The 24,087-nt window shown below is 37.1% G+C and overlaps 1 protein-coding gene across 4 annotated transcripts; it reads right to left on the bottom strand.

The window, feature by feature from the left end:
- Window positions 1–1,697: 1,697 nt before the first annotated feature.
- Window positions 1,698–24,087, bottom strand: LOC149074952 (dietary and metabolic glutamate transporter-like). 4 transcript variants are annotated; one of them, XM_089245909.1, is made up of 11 exons: window positions 23,811–24,087; window positions 17,224–17,436; window positions 12,428–12,633; window positions 10,481–10,714; window positions 8,346–8,529; window positions 7,889–8,019; window positions 6,764–6,913; window positions 4,158–4,290; window positions 3,291–3,446; window positions 3,075–3,160; window positions 1,698–2,018 (listed from the first exon to the last, which is right to left on the bottom strand). In XM_089245909.1, exons 2-11 carry the CDS (start codon window positions 17,327–17,329, stop codon window positions 1,812–1,814), a joined length of 1,593 nt encoding a protein of 530 aa, XP_089102035.1. In that variant the 5' UTR covers window positions 17,330–17,436; window positions 23,811–24,087; the 3' UTR covers window positions 1,698–1,811. The 4 variants fall into 4 exon arrangements, with proteins under 4 accessions (XP_089102035.1, XP_089102036.1, XP_089102034.1 ...); XM_089245910.1 differs by lacking the exon at window positions 23,811–24,087 and adding an exon at window positions 22,510–22,778; XM_089245908.1 differs by lacking the exon at window positions 23,811–24,087 and adding an exon at window positions 20,813–21,069.

Below are 24,087 nucleotides of genomic sequence, written 5' to 3'. Positions count from 1 at the left end.
ATGATGTGTTAGTATAGTAAAATATCCTAAATACATGTATACTTTCTTTGGGGGAAAAGTTAAACAACCCCAAACAAACAGACATTTTTCTCATATTTTTACTTCAACGATATAAATTTTTAAGGTTAGCTATTGACTTGATATGAATTTTGTAGATTTTATTCTTGCATTCCTGTGTTATGTGATGATTGTAAGTACAAATTTGGTTGGGTATATTAGAATATAAATGTACAGTAGAACCTCTATTAACCTGTGGGGCGGGAGCTTTATGGCTCTAGAGCAGGGCTGGACTAATCTATTGCCCAACATGACTGGACATTTTTTTTTCAATGAACCATGTGTATGACGCGACGCTATTATATAAAATATTGTTTTGAGCATGTAAATTTTTGGAGATTTGTCCTTTAGAGTCACCTTTTAGATAACATCCTCGGTTGATACAAAGGATCTGTGAAAATGTGAAAAATAGAAATTTTCCTATCAAAGATAAATTTATTTACAAACAAATTATCAGTATAAAGGGGGCAGTATCAATGAGGAAGCTGACTGATCTCGTTAATGATGGAAGAAACACGCCGCCTATTTCATCAGCTTGGACAGGCTTTAATAACCTCAGTCGAGACAAAATTTTCAACACTTTGCAACAGATGGCTCCTCAATATAAAAATATTTAAAACTCACTGATTTGACTAGTGCTCTCCTTGCCCGTTATCCCCCAAAGCAGAATATGCTGATAACTGTGACATACGTCCCAAAAAAATCTTAATGAAAATTTTTAGAGAAGTACGCTCTTGCGTATAGAAAATACTATTATGATAATTTTTACCTCAGAACATTTTCAATTAGCTGAGGGTTTGCTGCAGAACAATGCAAAACATTCTGCTTTGGGGCCTGTCATGCATTATGCTGCATCACTGGAAGGTAGGCCTATATGTAACTACTACTGCTTGACCGTACACGGCACCTCACAATCATTCTTCTGGGGAATTTCTAATGTGCATGTCAGAAAGTATTTTGTGTGTATACAGTGGATCCCGCTTATAACGTCCCCACTTAGAACATTTTCCAGCTTATTGCTACTTATTTTCATGGTTCCAACTCTTACTAATACTCATTAAGATTTCCTGTTTAAAGCTTTTTCCCCGCTTACATTTTTTTTCATGATAGTTTTGTTTTTCATCGTGAAGACATTAAAATTGAGATCCACTGTATGTGTTTATAATGTCAAATTTACGCGTGTGTAAGTGCTGCCATCTCTCTTTCGCTATTGGAAGTGAAAGTAGTAGATGCTTGAATATTCATGTTTAAGTAAGTATGGTGTGGAAGGTCTGCCTACTGGTTGATATCGTTCTAACCATGTGCCTCAGTTAGTATAGGTTCTACTGTATGTATGCTTGTATATATATATATATATTTATTTACTTATTTATTTACATATGTACTCAAATCTACCATGCCCACCTAAACTAACACACCTTTTGTGTGGGGCAAAAAAATTTTGATATTTATATTCCTCACTGATTCGAGCGCACTCCCATATAAACAAGCTCAATTTCGGTGATGAAAAGTGTGCTTGAAGTTCAAGTAAATACAGTACAATGTAAATACCATGATTGGAATTTGTTGAGATTACTTTCTGAATTTCTACGAAATACCTTCCAACCTGTTGTGGGTAACAGAATTTATGAAATGAATGCTGATGAGTATGAATATTTATTTTTGTTTGTCAACTATTTACAGCACTGAATACTGATGTTTGTGTGAATGGTGTGTATATATATAAGTACAATAAATTGATACATTTTGATAAGTTACGACTCCATGTTACATTCGTCAGTTAGCCTGATGACCTCCGCTTCATCTTCTGTTTTATCTTTCGTATTTCTTTGTTCATTCACCGGGGTGCTTGAAGCCCAAGGTTGGGGATCGGATGTTCCAAAGACAACGTATATCAAGGTTGTTATCACAGCAACACTAATCGTGGTATAGAACACATAGCTCCATTGTCTCATGTTACGCTGTAAGATATTGCATATCAGAACGTTAACAAAATTGGAAGTTTAAAAACAAGTAGCTTAAATTAATTTTGAAGCAGGGCTTGACAAATTCCATGTAACCAGGGTGACTAAAAAATTAAAAGTGTCTTAATAATAAAAAATTATTTAGTGTCTAAATAAAATGTGTCGGAAATATAAAATCCGAATTTCGCAAAAAAAAATCCATATCTCCAAAATTTTTGCTTTTATTTGCAAAAATATTTTTCAAATCAGAAATTTTGCATTCATCACAAAACATTTTAAGAATTAAAATTTTAAATTTATTAACAAAAAATATGATAAAAAAATTTTTGCATTCATTTGCAAAAGAAATTTCAAAACAAAAGTTTCGCATTTGCAAAAATATTTCAAATCAAAAAATTTGCATTTCATCCACAAAAACAAACTAATGTCACAAATTTTTCTAAAGTTTAATTACGAGGCCAAATATTGAAGTGCTCTGTAAAATTACTTTCTCTTCGAAAAGGGGTAAATTTATCAAAATTTCATAAGTGGTAAAAATCATATTTTTGCATTTATTTATCAAAAATGGCAACATTCTCATTTATTGCATGATTTTCGTAAATACAAAAATTATTTTTCAAATGGAAAATTTTGCATTCATCTCAAAAAATTTAAAGAATGAGAATTTTAAATTTATTAGCAAAAAATATGATAAAAAAATTTTTGCATTCATTTGCAAAATAAATTTCAAAGCAAAAGTTTCGCATTCATTTGCAAAAGAAATTTCAAAACAAAAGTTTCGCATTTGCAAAAATATTTCAAATCATGTATTCCTAGTGATTACTAAATAAGTGTCTGAGCAACACAAAATCTTTTACAAATATCTCATGTGTCTGCTAACATATAAAAGGATGACAATTCTCTTGGAAAAGTCAAAAATTATTTTGAACTGTTTTTCTTGAGAAAAGTGCCCGTGACTCCAAAAAATTGTGTCAATTATTTTCTGATTTGTCAAGCCCTATTTGAAAGAATGTTGCAAGACCTATTTCATGAGAATAAAATCAATGGTAATACCTCATACATTGTGACCCATCCAACTATAGCTGGGATGAGGAAAAACGGCACCACACCAACTATGTTTAATAACCCGCTCACTGTACCTGAAAAAAAAACCCCAAAGTATTGTTTATTGTCTCACAGAATTATACAACTATTGCAACCAATCTTAACTTATCTCATTGGAATTTCTTTTTGGTTATGAAACAACGGAAAGGAATTCATATAGGTTACCTGAGAGATCTGGAGCGATATCGATACAAGCCATGCAAACTCCAAAGGTAACAAAATCGCCTAGTAGTCCCCCGATAGTGAAGAACACTGTGTTGAGGACTGGATCACAGCCTGCTAGGAGTATTCCTATGAAGCCAGCACAGGATACTACCGTGTCTGTAGAAAAGCATAAGTAAATATATACCAGCCCTGTGGATGCTCTTTTCATGAAAGAAATGCATTGAAATGCAAGATTGAAACAGCTATTCTGACTAAAGTACCATCATTTTAAAATTTTGCTGTCCAAGTTTTACGTAATTCAGGAAAGCATTTGTAATTTCTTCATATTTTTTTGTATTCTGCTCTGATTTTCCGAAACAAAGTGGGTGTAATATTTATTTCGCATTAATCCTTCTCGCTGCTTAATATCACTCAGTAATGACCTAAATTTTTAAAAAAAAAGGTATTTTGTTTCCATTAACTACTGTTGTAGGATATTCGGATTGGTGTCTAAATGGTGGGCATTTAATGAATTACTTTCATGCCTTTACTATAGCATAAACCATGTATAGACCTCTTAAAGTATCCTCTGAAGAATTTTGAATGAATTGGTGCAGGCTGAAATATGTTGTGTAAGCATGGCCCTCTAATAAAATATTTTCTGGCCCATGGCCTATTTCAGACCATATGTTTTTTCTTCGAGGCTCCCACTGTTTCCACTTTTAACTGAACAAAAGAATGCCAACTTTATCTGAATATACGCGTGTAAAAATTTATTTTTGTGAGAGGTTTTATTATTAGATGCAAAATATATTCTCGTTTATATAGTTTTAGAGATTTAGAAAATATATATTGAAAAATGAGATAAATTTTAATCAGAATTCATACTTAGCACTGAAGCTCCTTTCCGAACAAATCCATTTCCTATGTATCCTTTTCTCATTGCGTAGTCAACTGGAAAACTACAAACACATGCAAACAGGGCTCTCACAAGATGAGGTAAACAGGACAACTGGCCATTCTGAAAACAATTTTTTTTATTGAATTAATGTAAATTTTTAATGAATTTTATTGGTGTCAGTAAATCTGGGTTCTCCCAAATTTAGGCAATGTTGTTCTTGAGGTTGATAGTAACTATAGGTATACAGTTATTAGTATAAGTTTTGGAAACGAAACATATTTCAACAATTTGCATTTAAATGAACCAGAAAGGTCTTAAGAACATCTACAGTTAATGTTCTTAAGAGCTTAGACTTCAGACATTGGTTAAGTCTAGAATTATAAGAATGCAATAATCCCAGAATCAATGAAAGAGATAATTTTATAATTAATAAACTAAATAAATTCAGAATTAATGAAATGTTCCAGAAAAAATGAAAGAATTCCAGTATTAATGAAAAGATAATTCAAGAACAAATGAAATAAATAATTCGAAAATTCCAGAATTTATGATAACGATAATTCTATAATTTATGATAACCATAATTTTATAATTTATGAAAGAAATAATTCTATAATTTATGAGGAAATAATTCTAGAATTAATGAAAAATAATGTTTGGGTCTTTTTATCGGCCATTTATTTGGAAAAAATATTCATCTAGTTGCTAGTTTTAACTAGTTTTTTTTTTAATTTTTTCTGTTTACTGGAGCAGTCCATTGCTAAATTACGCGAAAATACGGGCGTGTCCTGTAAATACGGGATGTATGGTCATCTGAATAATCTCCAAGATAAATTCTGGCTGTTTTTGATGAAGAATATAGTTGGAAAATTTTTTGACTCTTGGCAACACTGCTTAGAAACGTGGATTTTTTTTTTTTTTTTTTTGGCAACAGGGGAGGCAGGGCAACAACTTTCTGATTGGGTTATTGACAAAGCTGTATTAAAGATCTTGAGCTGCTTTGGTTTTTAGGCACACGGAGACTACAAAAAATTGATTTTTTTTTTAAAAACTTTAATAACTATACAACCCCTTTCAACATGAACGACATATCGGAGTACTACACGTTATTTGGATACTTTTTCTAATTGGAAGGGTGCCTCTAGGATCAACGGTTCGCCAGTAAAATGTCCTACGCCCTTTTACCTATGGACACTGTATACTGCTTTTCTCTCTCTTCTAAAGGTATAGTATATATAGTAAGGAAAATCCCTATGCCACATTTTATTGGCGAGCCGTTGATCCTGGAGGTATACTTCCAATTAGAAAAAGTATCCAAATAACGTGTAGACATAGAACCATCTAAGCTTAGATAGTTCTATGTCATTCCTATTGCGAGGTGTTGTATAGTTATAACAATTAAAAAAAAACTAACTTTATACAGACACCCTATCCTCAAAAGCCCAATTAGAAAGTTTTTGCCCTTCCTCTCCTGATACCAACAAAAAAAAAAAAAAAAAAGACAAAGTTAGTAGATATATAGGATGTTTGAAAAACGCATTTCAAATCTGATTTGAAATGCGTATATTACGAAAAATATTGAGCATAGACATTAGATTATTTTATATTACATGGCTAATCATAAAGTTTTTTACAAACCAAATTAAAGATGCTCAATATGTCCACCTTGGGATGCACGGCATATGTCTATACGGTAGTCAAATCCGTCCCAAACTTTCGAACATGTTTGCTTCCAGGGCTGCTGTAATGCGTATCTTCAGTTTGGCTAATGTAGCTGGAAGGGGAGGCACATAAACGTAGTCTTTTGGAAACCCCTACAAGAATTACAAGAATAAATCGCACTCTGAGGTCCGGCGATCTTGGAGGCCAGTGATGGTTTAACTCAGTATTTCTCAAAGTCGGCGATTGAATGATCCGGGGGGGGGGGCAATAGAAGCTACGTATTTAGCACAGGATCCTATGCGTTTACTTGAGTTCGGGGGGTGATGAGAGAAAGAAATTTCTGACGAACGGGGCGATGGAACAAAAAGTTTGGGAAACTATGGTTTAACTGAATCGTCAGGTCCCGTACGGCCGATCCATCGTTTAGGAATGCGATTTTTCAAAAATTTTCGAACGTCCAAGCTCCTGTATGGTGGTGTCCTGTCCTGCTGGACAATGAAGTCATCCGAATCGGTTTCTAACTGTTGGAAAAGCCAATCTTGACAAACACTGAAGTGGCGGCCGAAGGAAGAGCGTTAGCGCTACCTGTCGGCAACTGCGTGAAAAACTCGAGATTTCCCTCTTTCTACCTGTACATTATCCTATCAAAACGGATTAAAAGTTGAATAGTTATGATTTTTTTTTTAATCGGATGATTCTCATTGAAACACCCTGTATTTTGTAACACAATGTTTTACTGCTTTTCTAGCATTGGCAGAATTGTATCTATTACTTTGACATTTTACTCAGTCATACAAATACTCCTGCTCTTTCCGTAGAAGTTAGAATTCAAAGAAATGCATTAAAAAAAGGATATAACATTTTTTAAAATTATACACAGCATTTAAGAATATGGTTCACAGGATATGTTTGGCCATCCATCTTCCCTTACCTTGACTATGTTAAGGTTTAGGATGGTCCCCATGTAGAGAGCATGAGCAGTGTTGAAAAGTCCAAGAATCCAAAACTGACCGAAGTATCCGACGGCTAATGCCCAAAGTGGCAGAGAAAAAAACATTTCCTTCCATGGGATCTTCAAAATCTAGAAAAATTAATAAAAGTTAATTTCCACGAGGTTTACATCTGCAACGAGGAATACATCTGTGATATTCAGATCTTTCACGTTCTTACCTAAATTAACGTTAATTAGAAGGGAAAAAATCAACCGGAATTTTTCTGTTTTGTTATGAATACAGTCGGTGCCCCGTATTCGCGGGGGTTACGTTCCGGGGGTGATCGCGAATAAGAGAAATCCGCGAATAACCGAAACCATAGTTTTTTTCTTGTATATCTCGTTTATTGAACAGCATGAGAAGAGCAGGGTAACGCAGAGGTATAAGGGAATTTAGACGAGGGTGCAACGATTGTTGGTGATGTTTTCTGAAAGAACACTGTGATTTCTGTGTGCCGTTTCTTCTTCGTATCATCAAGTATGTTGGAATATGATGACAAGGCTTCCTCTACCTATTTTTCTACATGTGAAGAGTGTACCATAGAGGGATCTATACCATGAAAACACTCTATTGCTGATTTGAACGAGCGAAACCCCTCCGCTATGTTACTCATGGTGAACACTTGTCTTCTACTTCTTTACCTTGATCTTCTTCATCTGCTACCGCTTCAGTTTCAGGAGCAGTAAACTGCATTGATTGCTCCTCGGTCAATACCTTTGAATTGCTATTAATTAGCTCTGTTCGACTTCCTTTACATCCATATCATTTAACCCTTTTCTCCACCCACCTGTTTCGTTAACGTGACAATGCCTTTTATAGTCTCTTCAGTTGTCTCTGTAGAAATGGTTGCGCCCTTTAGCGCACATTGTGGGCGGTTAATCCACCCCGAGGTGACTGTTTCTCTCTTGGGAGCTGCCACGGCTCTAGTGATGATAGTAAACAAAACACGTGAATGACGATCTCTGAGTGTTGCGAAAAAAAAACGCGAATACGGGGGGGGGGGGGGCTGACTGTACTCTTATTAATTTTCCCTGTCGCAATCTATCACGAAAATCCGTACTCACTTTTTTCTGATCTTTTGTGGGCAAATTCTTCAGGATGTAACGTCTCTCTTCAGCTGTTATATAAGGATGTTCAGCGGGAGTTTCATAAATCAAAAAATAGCTTAAAAAGCACCAAATGCACCCAGTAAGACCTGTAACCATTAGATTAGAATCGTAAATATTTATGATTATTACAATCATAGGCGTACGCAGAATTTTCTCGGGAGGGGGTTTCAATTTTTGTTTCTTCTCGGGGGGGGGGGGTTACGTTTTTTCCAGCAAAATAACACTATAATCTCGTCTTGAGATTATAGTGCCCCCCCCCCCACACTGCGTACCGTACGCCAATGATTACAATATATATGTTACTTATTTCGAAAGTTATCAAAAATTCAATGGTGAATCTATGAATATAGTGATTTTTAAAGTTTATGGATCTTTCGAAGTTTCTTTTTCTTAATAAAACTGATCAAGGTACCTCCCAGATAGAATACAGATGGCCATCCGTTGAGCAGTTCACTGCCGCAGAGAGCACCTGCGACGATGAACCCAGCGAAAGAGCCAACTCCGTACCCAGCTAGAATGATTGAGGCGTGGAAACTCCTCTCTGTTGTGGGAATCCATTTCCCAATGAGATAGAACAGAACAGGAATCGCCGGAGCCTGGAGAAGAATTAAAACCATTAATGGGTTATTTTAAACTATTATCATAATATTAACCGTATTTCATAAGAGAAATGGGTGGTCTCCTATCAGCAAGATATCGCTAGAGAAATTATAGTATTTTCCACTAAATTTTTCAGCTGGTTTTGCAAACCCTAAAATATAGGGCAGTGGTTCTCAAATTTTTTCCATAATATGTGTGTATGTATAGCGAACCTTCCGTGCAGTTTGTTTCTATGTAATGCTTGTTATGTGTAGTGCTGCCATCTGCAATCATAGCGAGTGAAGTGTAATGATTGAATAATTGTAACGTTGTAGGCCTATTGCTCTCTGCGGCGAGACTTTTTAACGGGGAGATCGGCTCGCATTCGTGCTTCAAAGTTGGAACCGCAGAAAACCAACTTCAGCCTACCACCACTATGGCAACAGGGGGGGGGGGGGGTTTGAACCCGAATCCGTCACTATGACCACTCGACCACCACAGCGGCCTTCTAAGAACACTGTATATCAAGGGGCCCAGGAATTCATATTTTCCCAGGGCCCGAACTTATGAGAAACAGGCCCTGGTTAAGACGACCCTGCCTTGTCATCGCTTATCTTTGGCCCTGGTTTATCCTTGCGATGGCCCTGACAGGTTGGCAACAACCTTAGGAGCCGCGACGTGCTCCTTTTCTGACTTAGGGTGTACATCATAGTTTTTCAAACTTTTTGTTCCATCGCCCCTTTCTTCAAAATTTATTCTCCCTCATCGCCCCCAACTGAAGTGAACCCATAGGATCCCATGTTATACCTGTAGCTTCTATCCCCCCCCCCCGGACCATTCCATCGCCTACCGGGGGCGATATTGCCCACTTTCATAATTCAAGTTTCTGTTCTGAGCTGTCTACAGCCTTAACTATTCATCAAAAACTCTATGAAAGTTTAGGAACGTATCACCGACGGGATAGGGCCATAGGCGGTAATAGGGAGGGGGAGCATAAAACTAACGGAAACGCTCCTTTTCCTCATTTATGCTGTCCTTTCCCAACTTGTCTCCTATCTTTGAATTCAAATATCTTAGTGGATATTGCACTTAGGAACATGAGAAATTTTTTTTGGCCTCAGAAGAGACAGGGCAACAATTTTCTAATTGGAAGTTAGAGAACAGGGGGAACGTATGAAAATTTAGATTTTTTTTTATTTTGTACACACTGTATTTCCACTCTCAAAACTGGTACGGGTAACTTTTGAACGCCTTTTGAGCATTTTTTTAATTAAAACTATACCTCTACGACGGCCGCATCAGCACTTATAGGAATACACTCCGTATATGAATTGACATCATCATCACTATCCTGCCTTTGAAGTCCATCTCCGCCTATGGATGGGAGAGAATTTTCGAAGTCTGTTTATTAAGGATCAAAAATCCTCGCAAAGCTTTTGCTGCGGAATCACAGTGTTTGTGAAAGAGTTTCACTAGCAAAAGTTCTTGTAAGTTCAACGTCATACTCGTGCATGGAGAAATGGGAGTAGTTCTGCTGAAGTTGTTTGGTCACCCTGCCATGAAGCTTGAGCAATTTGGTCACATGCTGGCAAAAAATTGACAAGTGCCTCCCATTTGCATAAAGAACAGCTTCTAGTGATGCAGGACCGCAACTAGATGCTTGGTCACCCGGGGCAAGCGCACATTTTGACGTCCCTTGTAATGTTGAAGGAGAGGTTTCAGAATGAAATTTGCGCCCCCTCGGGTCTAGCGCCCGGGTCACGTGACCCATCTGCTCTCCCCCCCCCCCCCCCCCCAGTTGCGGCTCTGTAGTGATGAATCCTGTAACCCATTAATTTAGTAGGACATTCCCAAAGTTTCGATTATTAGTTAAGACTGTAGGCAGCTCATAAGAGGGCAACTTTAATCATACACATCCTGTATATTCTATTTGTTCGTTATTTTCTTCTAATAAATATAAATACGTACCGTTCCAACTCCTATAAGAAATCGGCAGCCAATGAATGCATGAATAGACCAATTCGCTGTGACAGGCAGCATAATAGTCAGGAAGGATGCCAGGAGAATGGAGCCGATGAGTACAGCTTTGCCGCCGTATAGCTCAGCTAGGCGGCCGCCTGGAATGAAGCCGAAAAGCTGGCCGTAATACGCCGCCCCGATGGCCAATCCTTCGGTCTCCGTACTCCATAGGAACTGGCCTGACTGAAAGAATGCAACCGGTAATTATGCTCCTCTCAAATGTGCATCTTTAATAATACGCACATATTAAATGGTGAAAGAATCAAGTTTCTCCAGTAAAAATTCAGATTTTTCTGAAAAAGATTTGCACGTAAAATAAAACAAGCTGTATTTAATAATAACTGTACCAGATAAACTTGTATCTCTTTTTAGATGTCGGTGGGTCAAGGTTTATTTTCTTCATTCGATAAAAACCAAACTGTTCCACATAAAAAGCTAGATTGGCCTTAATATTCGACCAAAACCTTTAAAATGTAGGTAATCCTTTTGAAATCTCATTGATTCAGTAACTCTCTGAAGCCTCCGAGAAAGTTATGCTGCCAAAAATCATAAAAAGTCGGCGAATCTGCCGATAACTAATCTTTTTGCAGTCGAGGCCGCAACTAGGTACAAAAACTAGGCTACACATGTTCAGCGGTCCAAGGGTTTGTGCGTCTGATATTAATCTAGTGTTGAGCGACTGGTCAAAGGAAGGTAAAAAGGGTGAATTCGCCGCCCTTCCAGTTGCGATCTTGTTGAAATAATGACCATACGATTGGCCATGATCTTGACAAGGGTGGGGGCTCCAACCAGTGGCCCGAGACATGCCCCCCCCCCCACAATAACCATGGGCCTGGGACAATAACCATCATTTTTTGTTTTTTTTCATGCTATAAACTCACTATAGAAGGGCCCGTGAAAAGTCTGGGTTGGGGAGGTCCATCAAAGATCCTAGCCTAGGGAGAAATGTGAAACCTAGTTAAAGGAATAATTTCAAACTCCTATGAAAATTCAGAATAAATGAAAGAACCAATTCCAGAATAGGTGGAATAAAAAATCCAGAATCGATGGAAACTCAGAATTTATTAAGCAAATATTTCCGGAATTTATTTATTTCTAGATGAAAATTCTCAGAATTCCAGATTGGATGAAAAGTAGGGATTTATGAAAAAAATCATAAGTACCGGGCCCGGTGCAACCGCACCTGTAGCACGTCGCTAAAGGGTGCTAACAGATAGTGCGCGATGGTTTCCGATTCTGCAAATCCCCCGCTACGGATTGGGTAAAAAAACTCGAATTTCAGGTTTTTCAACCAATCCGTAACGGCACGAATTTGTGGAATCGGAAATCAGCGTGCACTATGTATGCACCCTTAAGGCGGCTCTCTGCTTAGTGTTGTGGTCACATCAAAATAATTTCCATTACCATTTCATAGCGAGTGGGACCAAGCGGAGATGTAGATGAGTTTCGGAAAGAAAATTCACGTACTTCTTCCGGGAATTAAACCTCTGCCACATTATGATTTCACACGTATACGATGTGGATATTAAAAAATAGATTGGTCTACACTTTTTATGAATATCCTATCACACGATGGATTAATACATTTGTGTTATTGATTTACGTGCGGCTGATATTTCTGGCAATGATTCGAATGTAAAAACCTCACAAGATATTGCTTTTTTACGTAATCACAAAGCCACGCCCCCCCCCTCATCCTGGAGCAGGGCCTTTAGGCTGGAATCCTTCTTGGGGCCCCCAGCCATACTTTTCAACGGTCCCCTCTATAATGAATTTATAGCATAAAAAAATGTAGTTAATTATCCCTGGCACTGTCAGCTCCACCCTTGTGGGGGGCCCATGTACAAAGCTTAAATATACTGAAAATTAATTTTTTATAAAAAAAAGAAGACTTACTCTGTACTGGGATGACATCTCCGTGTCATCCGACGCATCCTGTGAAAGACATTCGTTTGAGTTTCGGACATCGTTGATTGAATCGCTGCGGTTCACCATAGACACTATGGTGATGCTTAAATTAGTGTTGAAGTTCACTGCCAGGGAACAGGCCGCGAAACCCAGTATGGAAAATATGTATCTCTTCGGTATGGCGCATCGGAAACCTGCAACGATGGTTCTCCGTCAATTTTGTCATTCGTATAAAATTAAAATACGGTATATCTATCTCAAGACCAAGAAACTGAACATGCATTACACCAGAGTGTGCACAACCTCTGGCCTGCGGACCAAACGCGGCCTGGCAAGGGTGTTTAATCTGGCCCGCGAAAGTTGTTCCGGTAAAAAATTATCAATGCGCATAACAAGATAAATATCTAGGCTGATTATATTTCTTTCACGAAGATGTAGCAAAAAAATTGTCAAAGGCGAGTAAAGTTGTCAGTTACAGAAAAAAATTGTCAAGGGAAGTAAAGTTGCTACTAACAGCCAAAAAAATTGTCAAGGGAATTAAGGTTGCTAATAACAGCCAAAAAAATTCTTAAAGTGAAGTAAAGCTGCCAGTACCAGTCAAAATAATTGTCCATGACAAGTTATGTTGCCAGTTACAGCTAAAAAAAATTGTTAACGACAAGTAAAGCTGCTAATAACAGCCAAAAAAAAATAGTCAAAGGCAAGTAAAGCTGCTAATAAAAGCCTAAGAATTTTTTCAAAGGCGAGTTACATTGCTAATTACATCCAAAAAAATTGCCAAAGGCAAGTGGAGTTGCGAATTGGTACTAAAATTTCTGGAAAATCGCTTTTTTTACTATAATTAATTCATGAAAATAATCTTCATTCTTGATTTCAAAAATTCAATTAAGCTTTGTTGAAAATGGGGGGGGGGGGGAACGGTACACCATATGTAAAGGGAACGGCCAAAATTACTGGAACATCCCGTAAAATAAGCGTGATATGATTACTCTATAAATAAGGTCCTGGAACGCGAGCGGCAGAAATAATGCATGAGCTGAAAAGGTTGTGCACCCCTACATTACACGATTTTTATGCAACGCATTTGTAATCGTTTTTTTCCACCTATCATAGGTACCTTGAAGTCGTCGAGAGTGATTTTGATGTTGGTTTCAAAATGGAATTCCTTACCTTTCAATATCCTTAAGGTGCTCTCCATCAAATGCTCCGCTTTAAGAAAAAATTGTAGCTTGGCCATGGCCGTATGAATCTTCAAAAATCAATTTTAATGCAAGACATTACATACACTTAGCCGAGTTGGGCAAAGTAAGAATCAGTCGAGGAACAGCAACGTGCAGTATCAACCAGGCTCAGGTATAACGGCTGTAATGCATATTGAATTTGTCATCAAACCGATTTTGAAATTTTTCAGTGTCATATTAAGGTTAATTATATTCATTGGCTCCATTGAATGGTCCCAGTGATGGCCGAGATTTCTTCAATCAATATTTCAATTAGCAAACAAAGAAAGAGTATATAGCGTTTTTGCGACCCCTTTTGAACTTTCGATGAGCGATAGTGGGGTTAAAAAATGCGGCTACCAGGAAGTGAGAGAGCCCAATGTGCGTTTTATCTCAGTAGCGGTCACGAGAGAGAGTGCTACTGATAACAATGCCACTCGAAAAAATGAACGACTGGCCAGAGAAAAAAGGCTCTTGTCAGTCGACGAAAGAAATATTCAAGTTTAATAAGCGATACATTTTAGCTTGTGTATGATTTGACGCCGTTTTTAGGGGTATGCGACAGGTGCGGTCGCACCGGGCCCCTCACTCGCGGCAAATTATTGGAGGCTTCCACCAGTTCTTAAATTATTTCTTGCATTAGTTCTGAATTTTCATCAATTCTGGAATTTTTTTTTTAATACACACAGCTTTTGTTTTTTATAAACAGGGACTGTTTTATATACAGCTTCTCTTTTATAAACAGGGACTGTTTTATATACAGGTTCTCTTTTATAAACAGTGACTGTTTACGTACAATTACGATCGTTTAAGTACAGTTTCTCTTTTATAAGCACCGACTGTTTTAAATACATCTTCTCTTTTATAAACCTTTCCTCATACCATAGTCGAATGGAGCAAACTCCCCTCCGCTATTGTTGATTCCCCTACGATCGCTGATTTCTTGTTCAACGTTACAAAATATCTATGTGTAAATCAACCGCATCCTATTGTATAGGCCAACAAATACAAATATACAAATACAAAAACAACGCCACAACAGGCAAAACGCCCAACGAGGTGGCTGAGAAAAAGATGCCCATAAAAATATGGATGTCATATATTTAAAAAAAACAGCAACCCAATTAAAAATGCAATTAACACAAATTATAAACAATATATACACATGATAAAATATTATACAATGCCCATAAAGAATAATTATGGTTGTCTTATTCTAAGAATGGATAGCTTCTCGATTTACCCCAACATGTTTATCGTATTTCTTTTTAAACGTGTCAATTGTGTTACAATTTACTACCTCCGGGGGTAAGCTGTTCCATTTATTAACAACCCTATTAGAGAAAAATTCCCTGCGACACCATAGCGCATTGTCCCTCACCAATCGATACTGGTGTCCCCTTGTAAAAGCAGTCGATTGGCGGTGTACTAAAAGTTCATGGTCCATCCTATCCATCCCATTGAAAATTTTGAACACTTCGATCATATCTCCTGGACACCTGCGTTCATCCAATGTAAATTGGATGATCATATTCAAAAAATGAAGTCTCTCTTCATAATTCGAGCCCCGTGTACCAATAAGGACACGCGTAGCTCTTCCCTGCACCAACAATGTTGCATAAATAAATAAATACATCGTTAATTCTGAATTTCCATAAATTCTGAAATTATTTCTTTCAGTGGTTCTGAATTTTTGTTGGTGCTGGAATTATTTATTTCTATCATTTTGAGTTGATCGATTCTAAAATTTTCATTAGTTTCGAGAATTGTATCTCTCATTAGTTTAATATTACCTTCTCAGAGGTGAATTTTTCATAAATTTTTATACATATGTGTTAACAGGGCCGTATCGGGGGGGACGACGACTTGGGGTGTCTGGTCCCCCCCCCCTCTCGAAATGTGAGAAAGTGCCTAAAAAGAAAAAAGATGGTCAAATCTATTGTTCTATCACTTTGGTCACCCTCCGAACGAAATTTCTGGCTACGGGCCTGGGTGTTAATCTATATTTAATTGTGTTTTTAAAATTTTTTTGTATGGACATTTCTCTGCATTCCTGTATATGTTGAAATAATGGATACCGATTTCCCCCACCCGAAATATATAAAATCAGGGCGGGGAAGGGTCCTAAAAAATTTTTGGTGACCCGAAATTGTCAACACCCCCATAGATAAGATCGTATCTATAGGGGGTGTTGCACAATTGTTGAGACGCACTTAGCCCCGCGTCTAGTAGGGGTAGCCCTGGTCTGGAAGAAATATTCAAGTTTAATAAGAGATACATTTTTTAGCTTGTACGCAAGGCCCGACATTGACCTAGAAGAACAGGGTGACTCTGGCATTAGGGGCTTGCTCCTAACAGTAGATTTTAGCTCCAACAGTAGATTCTTTTTTTTTTCCAACAGTAGATTTTTTCATTTTTGCTTCAACGATAACATTTTTATACAAGATATACAGAAGACTGGATGTTGTGAAGATATTTATTATTTGAGATGTTAATTTTTTTAAGGAAGGAAAAAACTCATCTCTGCCTCTACCGGGAGTCGAACCCGGGTCCCTCGCTTGCCGGACGAGTGCTCTGACCACTAAGCTCAGATAACATTTTTATTTTCGCTTCGCAGTTTTTTTTTCTGCTGCAACAGTAGCTGTTACATTTTTGCCTCCACAATAGCCTCTTCATGCTTATTTTAACACAATAGGTTTTTTTTTAAGATTACTTCAAAAAAAACGTTTTTTTTTTTTTTTTACCTTAACAATAGCATTTTTTTTTGCTTCGATAATATTTTTTTTAAAAGGTGTACTTTAACAATAGAGAACTTTTTTGCTTCAACAGTATTTTTACTTTAACAATTGCATTTTCATTTTTGCTTCAACAGTATTTTTACTTTAACAATTGCATTTTCATTTTTGCTTCAACAGTATTTTTACTTTAACAATTGCATTTTCATTTTTGCTTCAACAGTATTTTTACTTTAACAATTGCATTTTCATTTTTGCTTCAACAGTATTTTTACTTTAACAATTGCATTTTCATTTTTGCTTCAACAGTATTTTTACTTCAACAATCACATTTTCATTTTTGCTTCAAAAATTGCTTTTCTCTTTTTGCGTAAACAATAGCATTTTTATTTTTGCTTGAACAGTAGTTTTTTTATTTTCGGTTAAACAATAGCTTTTTTAAAGAATTACTTCAGTAATAGGGGAGGGGGGGGGGGCTTTTTTGCTTTAACAGTAATTTTTTATGAAGGTTATTTAAACAATAGGAGGACTCTTTTGCTTCAACAATGATTTTTCTTTACTTTTGCGTCAACATTAGTATTTTTATTTTTCCCACAACAATATTTTTATTTTTGCCTCAACAATATCATTTTCATTTTTGCTTTTTTTTTTTTAATGTTTGTTACAACGATAGTTTTTTTTTTTTAATTTATTTCAACAATTTGGGGGGATTTTTAGCTTCGACGGTGTTTTTATAATATGTATATGTATATATATTTTTTCCCCCTCCAACAATAGTTTTCCACAAGTTGGAGCAGAATAATAATAATAATAACAAAATAAGCCTTACTATTGGTCTTGTGACTGTTGACGGGGGCACCGATTTTTTGTGATTTTGCTTCTTCTATTGATGCAGCATTCTTCGTGGCACCTTCAATATCACCAGAGTTTTTCATTTTTTTTCAAATTTGTTTAATCTTCAGTGATAATTCATATCACGATGGACAAATCTTCATAACAAGGCTTCTTGATGTTTGATGCACATTTTCTTACCCCCCGATGCCTAAAGTAAATAAAATTATTTACCAATTTATTTATTTATCTTGCAATAATGAAAACAAACACACAACCGGAAAAGCTTTTACTCCTTTCTGAAATTCTTCAGAAGTTCAACAATTATTTCAAGCAACTCAATATTGTTTGAAATCTAAAACAAAATCTCACATGATATTTAATAAAGTATTTTTCCCACAAGAAACTACATGTATTTTAGAAAATTCACACGTAAAAAATAAACCTGCGATTAGGAGCCCATGCGTCTATGAGCGGGATCCCAAGGCAAAACTTTTAGGGCCGGAGCCATAGACAGAGAATATAATAGACACAAAATAGAAGCGCGAACAGGGTAGCTTATCACGTGACGAGTGGGTGCTTTCACGAGTGTAAAGAAGAAATTAGTTATTATTCCAATGGACACTCCTCGGATGGATCGTATGAATTTTAATCTCTGGAAACGAGAAAATACCAGTTTAGTGTTCAATGCCACATAAGAGATTTATGACAGAGGTGACGGTGATACTTTTCATGAGATAGCTTTCTTTTGCATTTTCCCCGAAATATACTGGCTGATTCCATAATTCCTCTTGCTATCTTTTACTGGCGAAACGTTGGTCCTAGAGGCATACTTCCAATTAGAAAAGGTATCTAAATAGCGTGTAGACAGATCTTAGATACGTAGTTCATATTGCAAGGGTTTGTATAACTATTAAAACAAAAAATTAACTTTTTATGATGACCAAAATAAACAGTTGTTGCCCTGTCATTCCCGAGGCTAAAAAAAAAACTCCACGTTTCTGAGTGGGTGTATTCACTAAGATATTGGAATTTTTTAAAAAAATTGCTGAAAAGAGGGGGAAAGAACAGCATACAATGAGCTTGCCCATTATTATATGCCGTTCTTCCCCTCATTTTCAGCGATTTTCGAATTCAAATATTTCAGCGAATATTGCACTCAGAAACGTGGAATTTTTTTGTTCTTGGTCTCAGGAGAGACAGCGCAACAACTCTGTTCCTTGCTTTTTAATTGCTTTGAATGCATCATTCATATAAATTAAAATGTTCATCATCAGCCTCATTAGGAGAAAAAAATTATGTTAATTTTGGTTCCAAAATTTTCATCATGCAATATAAAATGAAACGAAAAAAAATACAAAAAAAATATTCAAAGTCATAAAACATTTTAATTGATTACGATGGCCGGGACCGTTCCTCAACCCACCTTCCCTAAACGTTGAGCGCCTCTAAAATTGACAGATTGCGATCCGCGACAAGTTTAAAGATACCGACCACTTGAGTAGTGGTCCGTACTGTCCATAAGGTTTAGCATTCCTGGCATAGACAGAGCCCGTGATCATCAAGGCTCAACTTTGACTTCATTCGCCCCCCCCCCTCTCGACTAGGATCAAAAATGTATCGTACATCAGAAAATACGTTGTTTGTGAAGACATTACAGAATGATACAAAATACATTTGAATGAGCATTAAAATATATCGATTCTTCATTAAATATCTCAAAATTAATCTTTCACCCTCTTATATTACTGAAAGCATTTATAATATCAAAAGACAATTTTTGAGTAGCCTCAGCTACGATGCACAATGAAGCTAAAGATGAACATTTTTTCTTGTAAAATATTTGTGCGAGAGCTGATAATTTTATCCTTTTTAATAAGGTAATGTTTAAAAAAAATTCTTAACGTTGTTTCTGAACATTCGGAAACGCCTCTTCTCAACTTTCAGCCTTATTTTTTGTAGAATTGCGAATTCTTATTGTGTTGAATTTCAACCTGAACTAAGGATAATTTGTAGTTTTAAGGATAATGTTGATTTAAACATAGAAAATTTCTTGTTACTATTTCATAAATCATTTTTCGGTCAGAAAGATGTGAAATTGAGGAATCGCACAAAACATGGTGACACATTAAAGCATATTGTACTTGAGTAGTTAATTGCATTTAGTATTTCTGGGTCGTTACTCTCTGATGTTTTCTTTACTAGAAGGGTTTCATAATTTTGGCTCTCACCTCATAATTCTTCTGCTAATTTTGCATACAGTGAGAAACTGTCACAAAAATATAGTGTGAAGTCTATATTAATGGGGCTGATACAATGAAAAAATGGGCTAAGTTTGTGGATAAATTTTTGGAGTTACACACTTAGAAACCGCGTTGCTAGATTCGTTAGTCTATTCGTAACACACGTTGCTGAGATAGAGTAGTTTGAACATTATTAGACTTCACTATACTAAAGTTATTATCCAATGCTTCGACACATCAGCCAATCAAACAGAAGCATTCAAATTCAAGCATTAGCAGAAAAATATAAGCCACTTGATTTGTGGAAATTGATATTTGATAATGATGGGCACTTTAGAAAGAGTAAAAACGTGATTTAGGGATATTCTTTTGGATTTTCACCAATCTTATAAGAGGGTAAAAAGAAACCAAAGAAAGGGATAACCCTAAAAGATGGGGCCCCTGGGCCTGGGCAAGTGCTCCCGTTGCCCATGCAGAAATCGGACCCTGCTCGTGACTCAAGTAAGCGTGAAGTTTCAATTTACTCCTACTCCAAACCTTTATTTCATTTTTTTTAACACTCTTTCTTTATAACATATTTATTAGTGTCCCTTTGGCCTTTCACAGGTTTTGCATACTAAATAAATAAAATAAATAAATTCCCACATGCTTATACAGTATACATGTTACTGCCAAAACCCGAAATCGGCCAGTTCGGCAGTTGACCCTGCCAATGTCCAAATTTCGAGCTTTCGCCGTTCTTTGGCCGGCCCCTATATATTGATCCCTATGATTTCGGGTCATTGCCACATTGGCTTTTTTTTTGTGATAATTATAGCCATATATAATTCTGGTTAGCTATGGCAACACTAACAATCAAAGGCAATCGGAATGTCGATATCTTAGAAATCGGTATATAGCGGCCGGCAAAATCCGAAATTCGGACATTTAACTGGGCCGGCCAGTTCGCGAACTGACCGATTTTGGGCTTTGGCAGTAACATATACATTATCTAATAACATTTTCACTAACCCCCCATTGCATGCCAAAACTTTAACATTTAACTTTTTATTTAAAAAAATTGCATAAGAATTATAACATGAATGAAATATGAAAGGAAAACTGTTTGGGGGGGGGGAGTTTTTGTTAAATTAAAATTACTAATTATTAATTAATTAATCATTATTTATTAAAAAATTTAGAATATTTTTATTGAGATTGTAACGTGTTCATATAGCAGTCAGTTCAAAATTTAGGTACAACAATCAAAACTGAAAATCCCACTGATTAATGGTAAATAATGGATTAAAGGCGCTTTCAGTGTTAATTTAACGTGAATAATACGAAAAGAGAAAACGTACATACCCGTTATCTGAAGAAGAAATCTTAAATCAGCATCAAGCGGCACCGCAATGCCCGCTTATAGTTCGGCAATGTCTTAAGATGATTATAATGTTATCGTCCTCGGAACGGCAAGTGCATCCGCGGATCTAGAAAACGTCCAGAAGAGAGATCTTGGCCTCACCACCGACAAACAGTAACAACTCCTGTTTTCTATCTCAAACAGGCAACAAGAATGAACGGAGCGTTTCATCATCATTCTCTGCTTTTTGATTAGACGACAGCATAAGCTCTTTGATAACTTATTTATAGGAAAACGAAATCTCTGGACATCGTTACTGAAGAGCGAGGTACAAAGAGTAAATAAAAATACGAATAATAACGCATTCATAATGTTTTTCTTGCGGGGAGGAAAGTGGAGACTTATTTTTGGAGCGTGCGCTGAGAGAATCGAAAGCATCTCAACTTTTTTTTATACATATATTTAGGTCAGGGTCTGTTCCGTCTAGTGTCCCAGACCTCTTTTTCTGTCAATGTTTAGATTTAATGCAGAAGATAAATAAAGTGGTAAAAGTAAACTAAATCTTGAAAAGTCAACTAATTAATTATGTCACTAATGTTACAATATCAGATTTTGACAACAGTGGCTGCTGCTGCTATCGATACAAGATGTTGTTGAATTGAGTTCGAGATGATTATCTGTTCGATCGGGATCGATAGCATTTGAATGGAAGGTGAAAGGTTGAGGTTACGCATGTCTAAATCGCAATTGTTATCGGTCCTCTGTAGAAAGAAGTAGCGGAAGTTATAGATGCATGTGCAGAATAATATATTGCGTTTAACGCCCCGAGGTTCAGAGAAATCATACTCGACTGGATACTGTGAAGTGACTGTGAGTCATTGCTCACGATTTGAAGCCAGACACGCACTAGACGCAAGATATATCTTACTGAAAGTTCTCGCGTCGCCTATAGAAGATAACGCGCTTCACACACACAAAAAAAAAAATTCCACCTAGCTAAATGAAATGCTCACAACTTTTTCCATTTCCCATGTAAAAGGGGCTTGTTAGTAATGTCCCATGCAACAGAGACCTCAAAATTAAATCTAGATGTGGAACATAATGCATCCCATTGGATTAACGTTAAGGTCGACCTCCGAACGAGGATTTCCGAATAATGGCCATTTATGACATGAAAATGAAAGAAAAATCATGCATTATCACACAACATTTATTCGCAAGGTTTTTCATTTTAACTCTTCGAACATAATAATAATTATGGCATAGGCGGAGATAGACTTGAAAGTCTGAAAGTGGGGTGACACGATGATGATTATGTCAATTCATATATACACATATACATTAGATCAGTCGACTCCACCTTTGACACTGCCCATGCCCCCCCCCCCGTATTTCTGCCTATGAATTATGGGTTCTTCCCTCCAGCATTAGTTTATAAAATTTCATTCGCAGACCTCGTAGTTGCTAATGGGTATGCTAAAAGTGTTTCAGAAAAGAACAAAGCAGATTATGGTTAAAATATAGCAAGTGATGATGTCCTTAGACCAGGATGTTCTTGATTTTCACGTGGTCTGGTCAAGGATGCTCGGGTAAGCACCAAGTGCAGATACGGGGGGAGGGCAAGATCGCCCCATCCCCCCGAATAATAAGGGAGAAATTTGTCTGTCCTGTAAAATATGAAACGAATCAATACACTTACACAATAAGGAGCTTCTTTGACACATTGCCCTGGACTCGCCTGCCTCTGCTGCATTCGCAACTGAAGATGTCTGCTTTCGCTCAGGAATGGCCCCGGAGTGGGGGGGGGGGAAGCGGTCGTTCCTATCGCCCCTCCCCAAGAGCCGAATAATATGGAAAAGTTTGTCTATATCGTAAAATACGGGACGATCCAACGAACTTACACTATTCGCCACTCTCGACACATCATCCCGGATCTGCACCTGGTAAGCACTAATTCAAAATATTGCCCTAGATAATAACAAAAAAATAGCTGATTGGCTTCAGAGAACAAAAAAATCCATGTTTCCAAGTGATAATTAATTCGCTATTTGAATTCAAATATCGGAGAAGAGTTGGGAAAGAACAGCATAAACTAAGGGCTTCTTTCCCTCATTTATGCTGTTTTCCTCCCCATCGTTTCTCCAATTTTTTGATTTTTTTTAATTCATATATCTCAGCGAATATTGCACTTAGAAAACATTGATTTTTTTTGTTGGCCTCAGGGGAGACAGGGCAACAACTTTCCAATTGGAAATTTGAGGACATGGGGTAAAGTATAAAAATGTTTAATTTTTATCGTAAATTTTTTTTATTTTATGACGCACACTGTATTTTCACTTCCAAAACTGGTACAGAGTGATTCCTGACAGTGTCGTCTTAACGCATGGGCCCACCCGGGCACGGCCCGTGGGCCTCAAGAGAAGAGGGGCCTCACAAAAACGAGAACTGGTTGAAATTTTCGAAAATTGGCCAGGCAGGGCCTCAGAAAAATCATTTGGCCCGGGGGGTCCATGATGCCCTTAAGACGGCTCTGATTCCTGAACACATTTTGCACATTTTTTTTCAATTAGAACCATATCTCTCTGCGACGAACGGTTGAAGAGATAAAGGCCGAATTAGGACTTACAGCAGTGGGGGCCTCTAGGTAAGAGGGCCTCACAAAAATGAGATCTGGTTGAAATTTTCGAGAATTTGCTTTGTAGGGGCCTCAGAAAAATCACTTGGCCCCCCGTGGGCCCATGATGCTCTTAAGACGGCCCTGACTTACAGGACACCCTGTATACACATACAACTGGGGCAAGTATGTATTTTGGTGTCTTAGACCATTACCTCCTAGATATATGTATCTCTAGGAGGTGATGATCAGACCGGCTTGCTTTCCCCCCCCCACCCCCCCAGTTGCAGCTTTGAATAGGGGGATGTCACACACACACACGCGCGCACGCACGCACAATTTCTTACTGAATATCAATATTATTATTGAGCCAAAATGATACTTACTTACTTACAGAAGAAAATATTCATTCCAAAATACGTAGAAGTAGCGCATTACTAACAGGAAGAAGACGTTTAATCAATGAAAGAATTTTTCTTTTTCCAAAGCTGGTCACACACACACACATGAGAAGAAACAAGCGTCCGTCACATACGTCCGGGTTATGATGATGTCATCATCAGTTATTAGTCAATGGCGAATAGATTATTAACTGAGATGATAATAAGCATTACAGTAATTAGAGGAAATGGCATATCTTTCTGTTTTCGACTATAGGGCTTT

This window comes from Pholcus phalangioides, unplaced genomic scaffold (genome assembly GCF_987345545.1).
Source record: "Pholcus phalangioides strain wild (caught in Gottingen) unplaced genomic scaffold, Ppha-v1.0 ptg000016l_1, whole genome shotgun sequence".
NCBI lineage: Eukaryota > Metazoa > Arthropoda > Arachnida > Araneae > Pholcidae > Pholcus > Pholcus phalangioides.
This window is presented reverse-complemented; position numbering and strand designations above follow the sequence as displayed.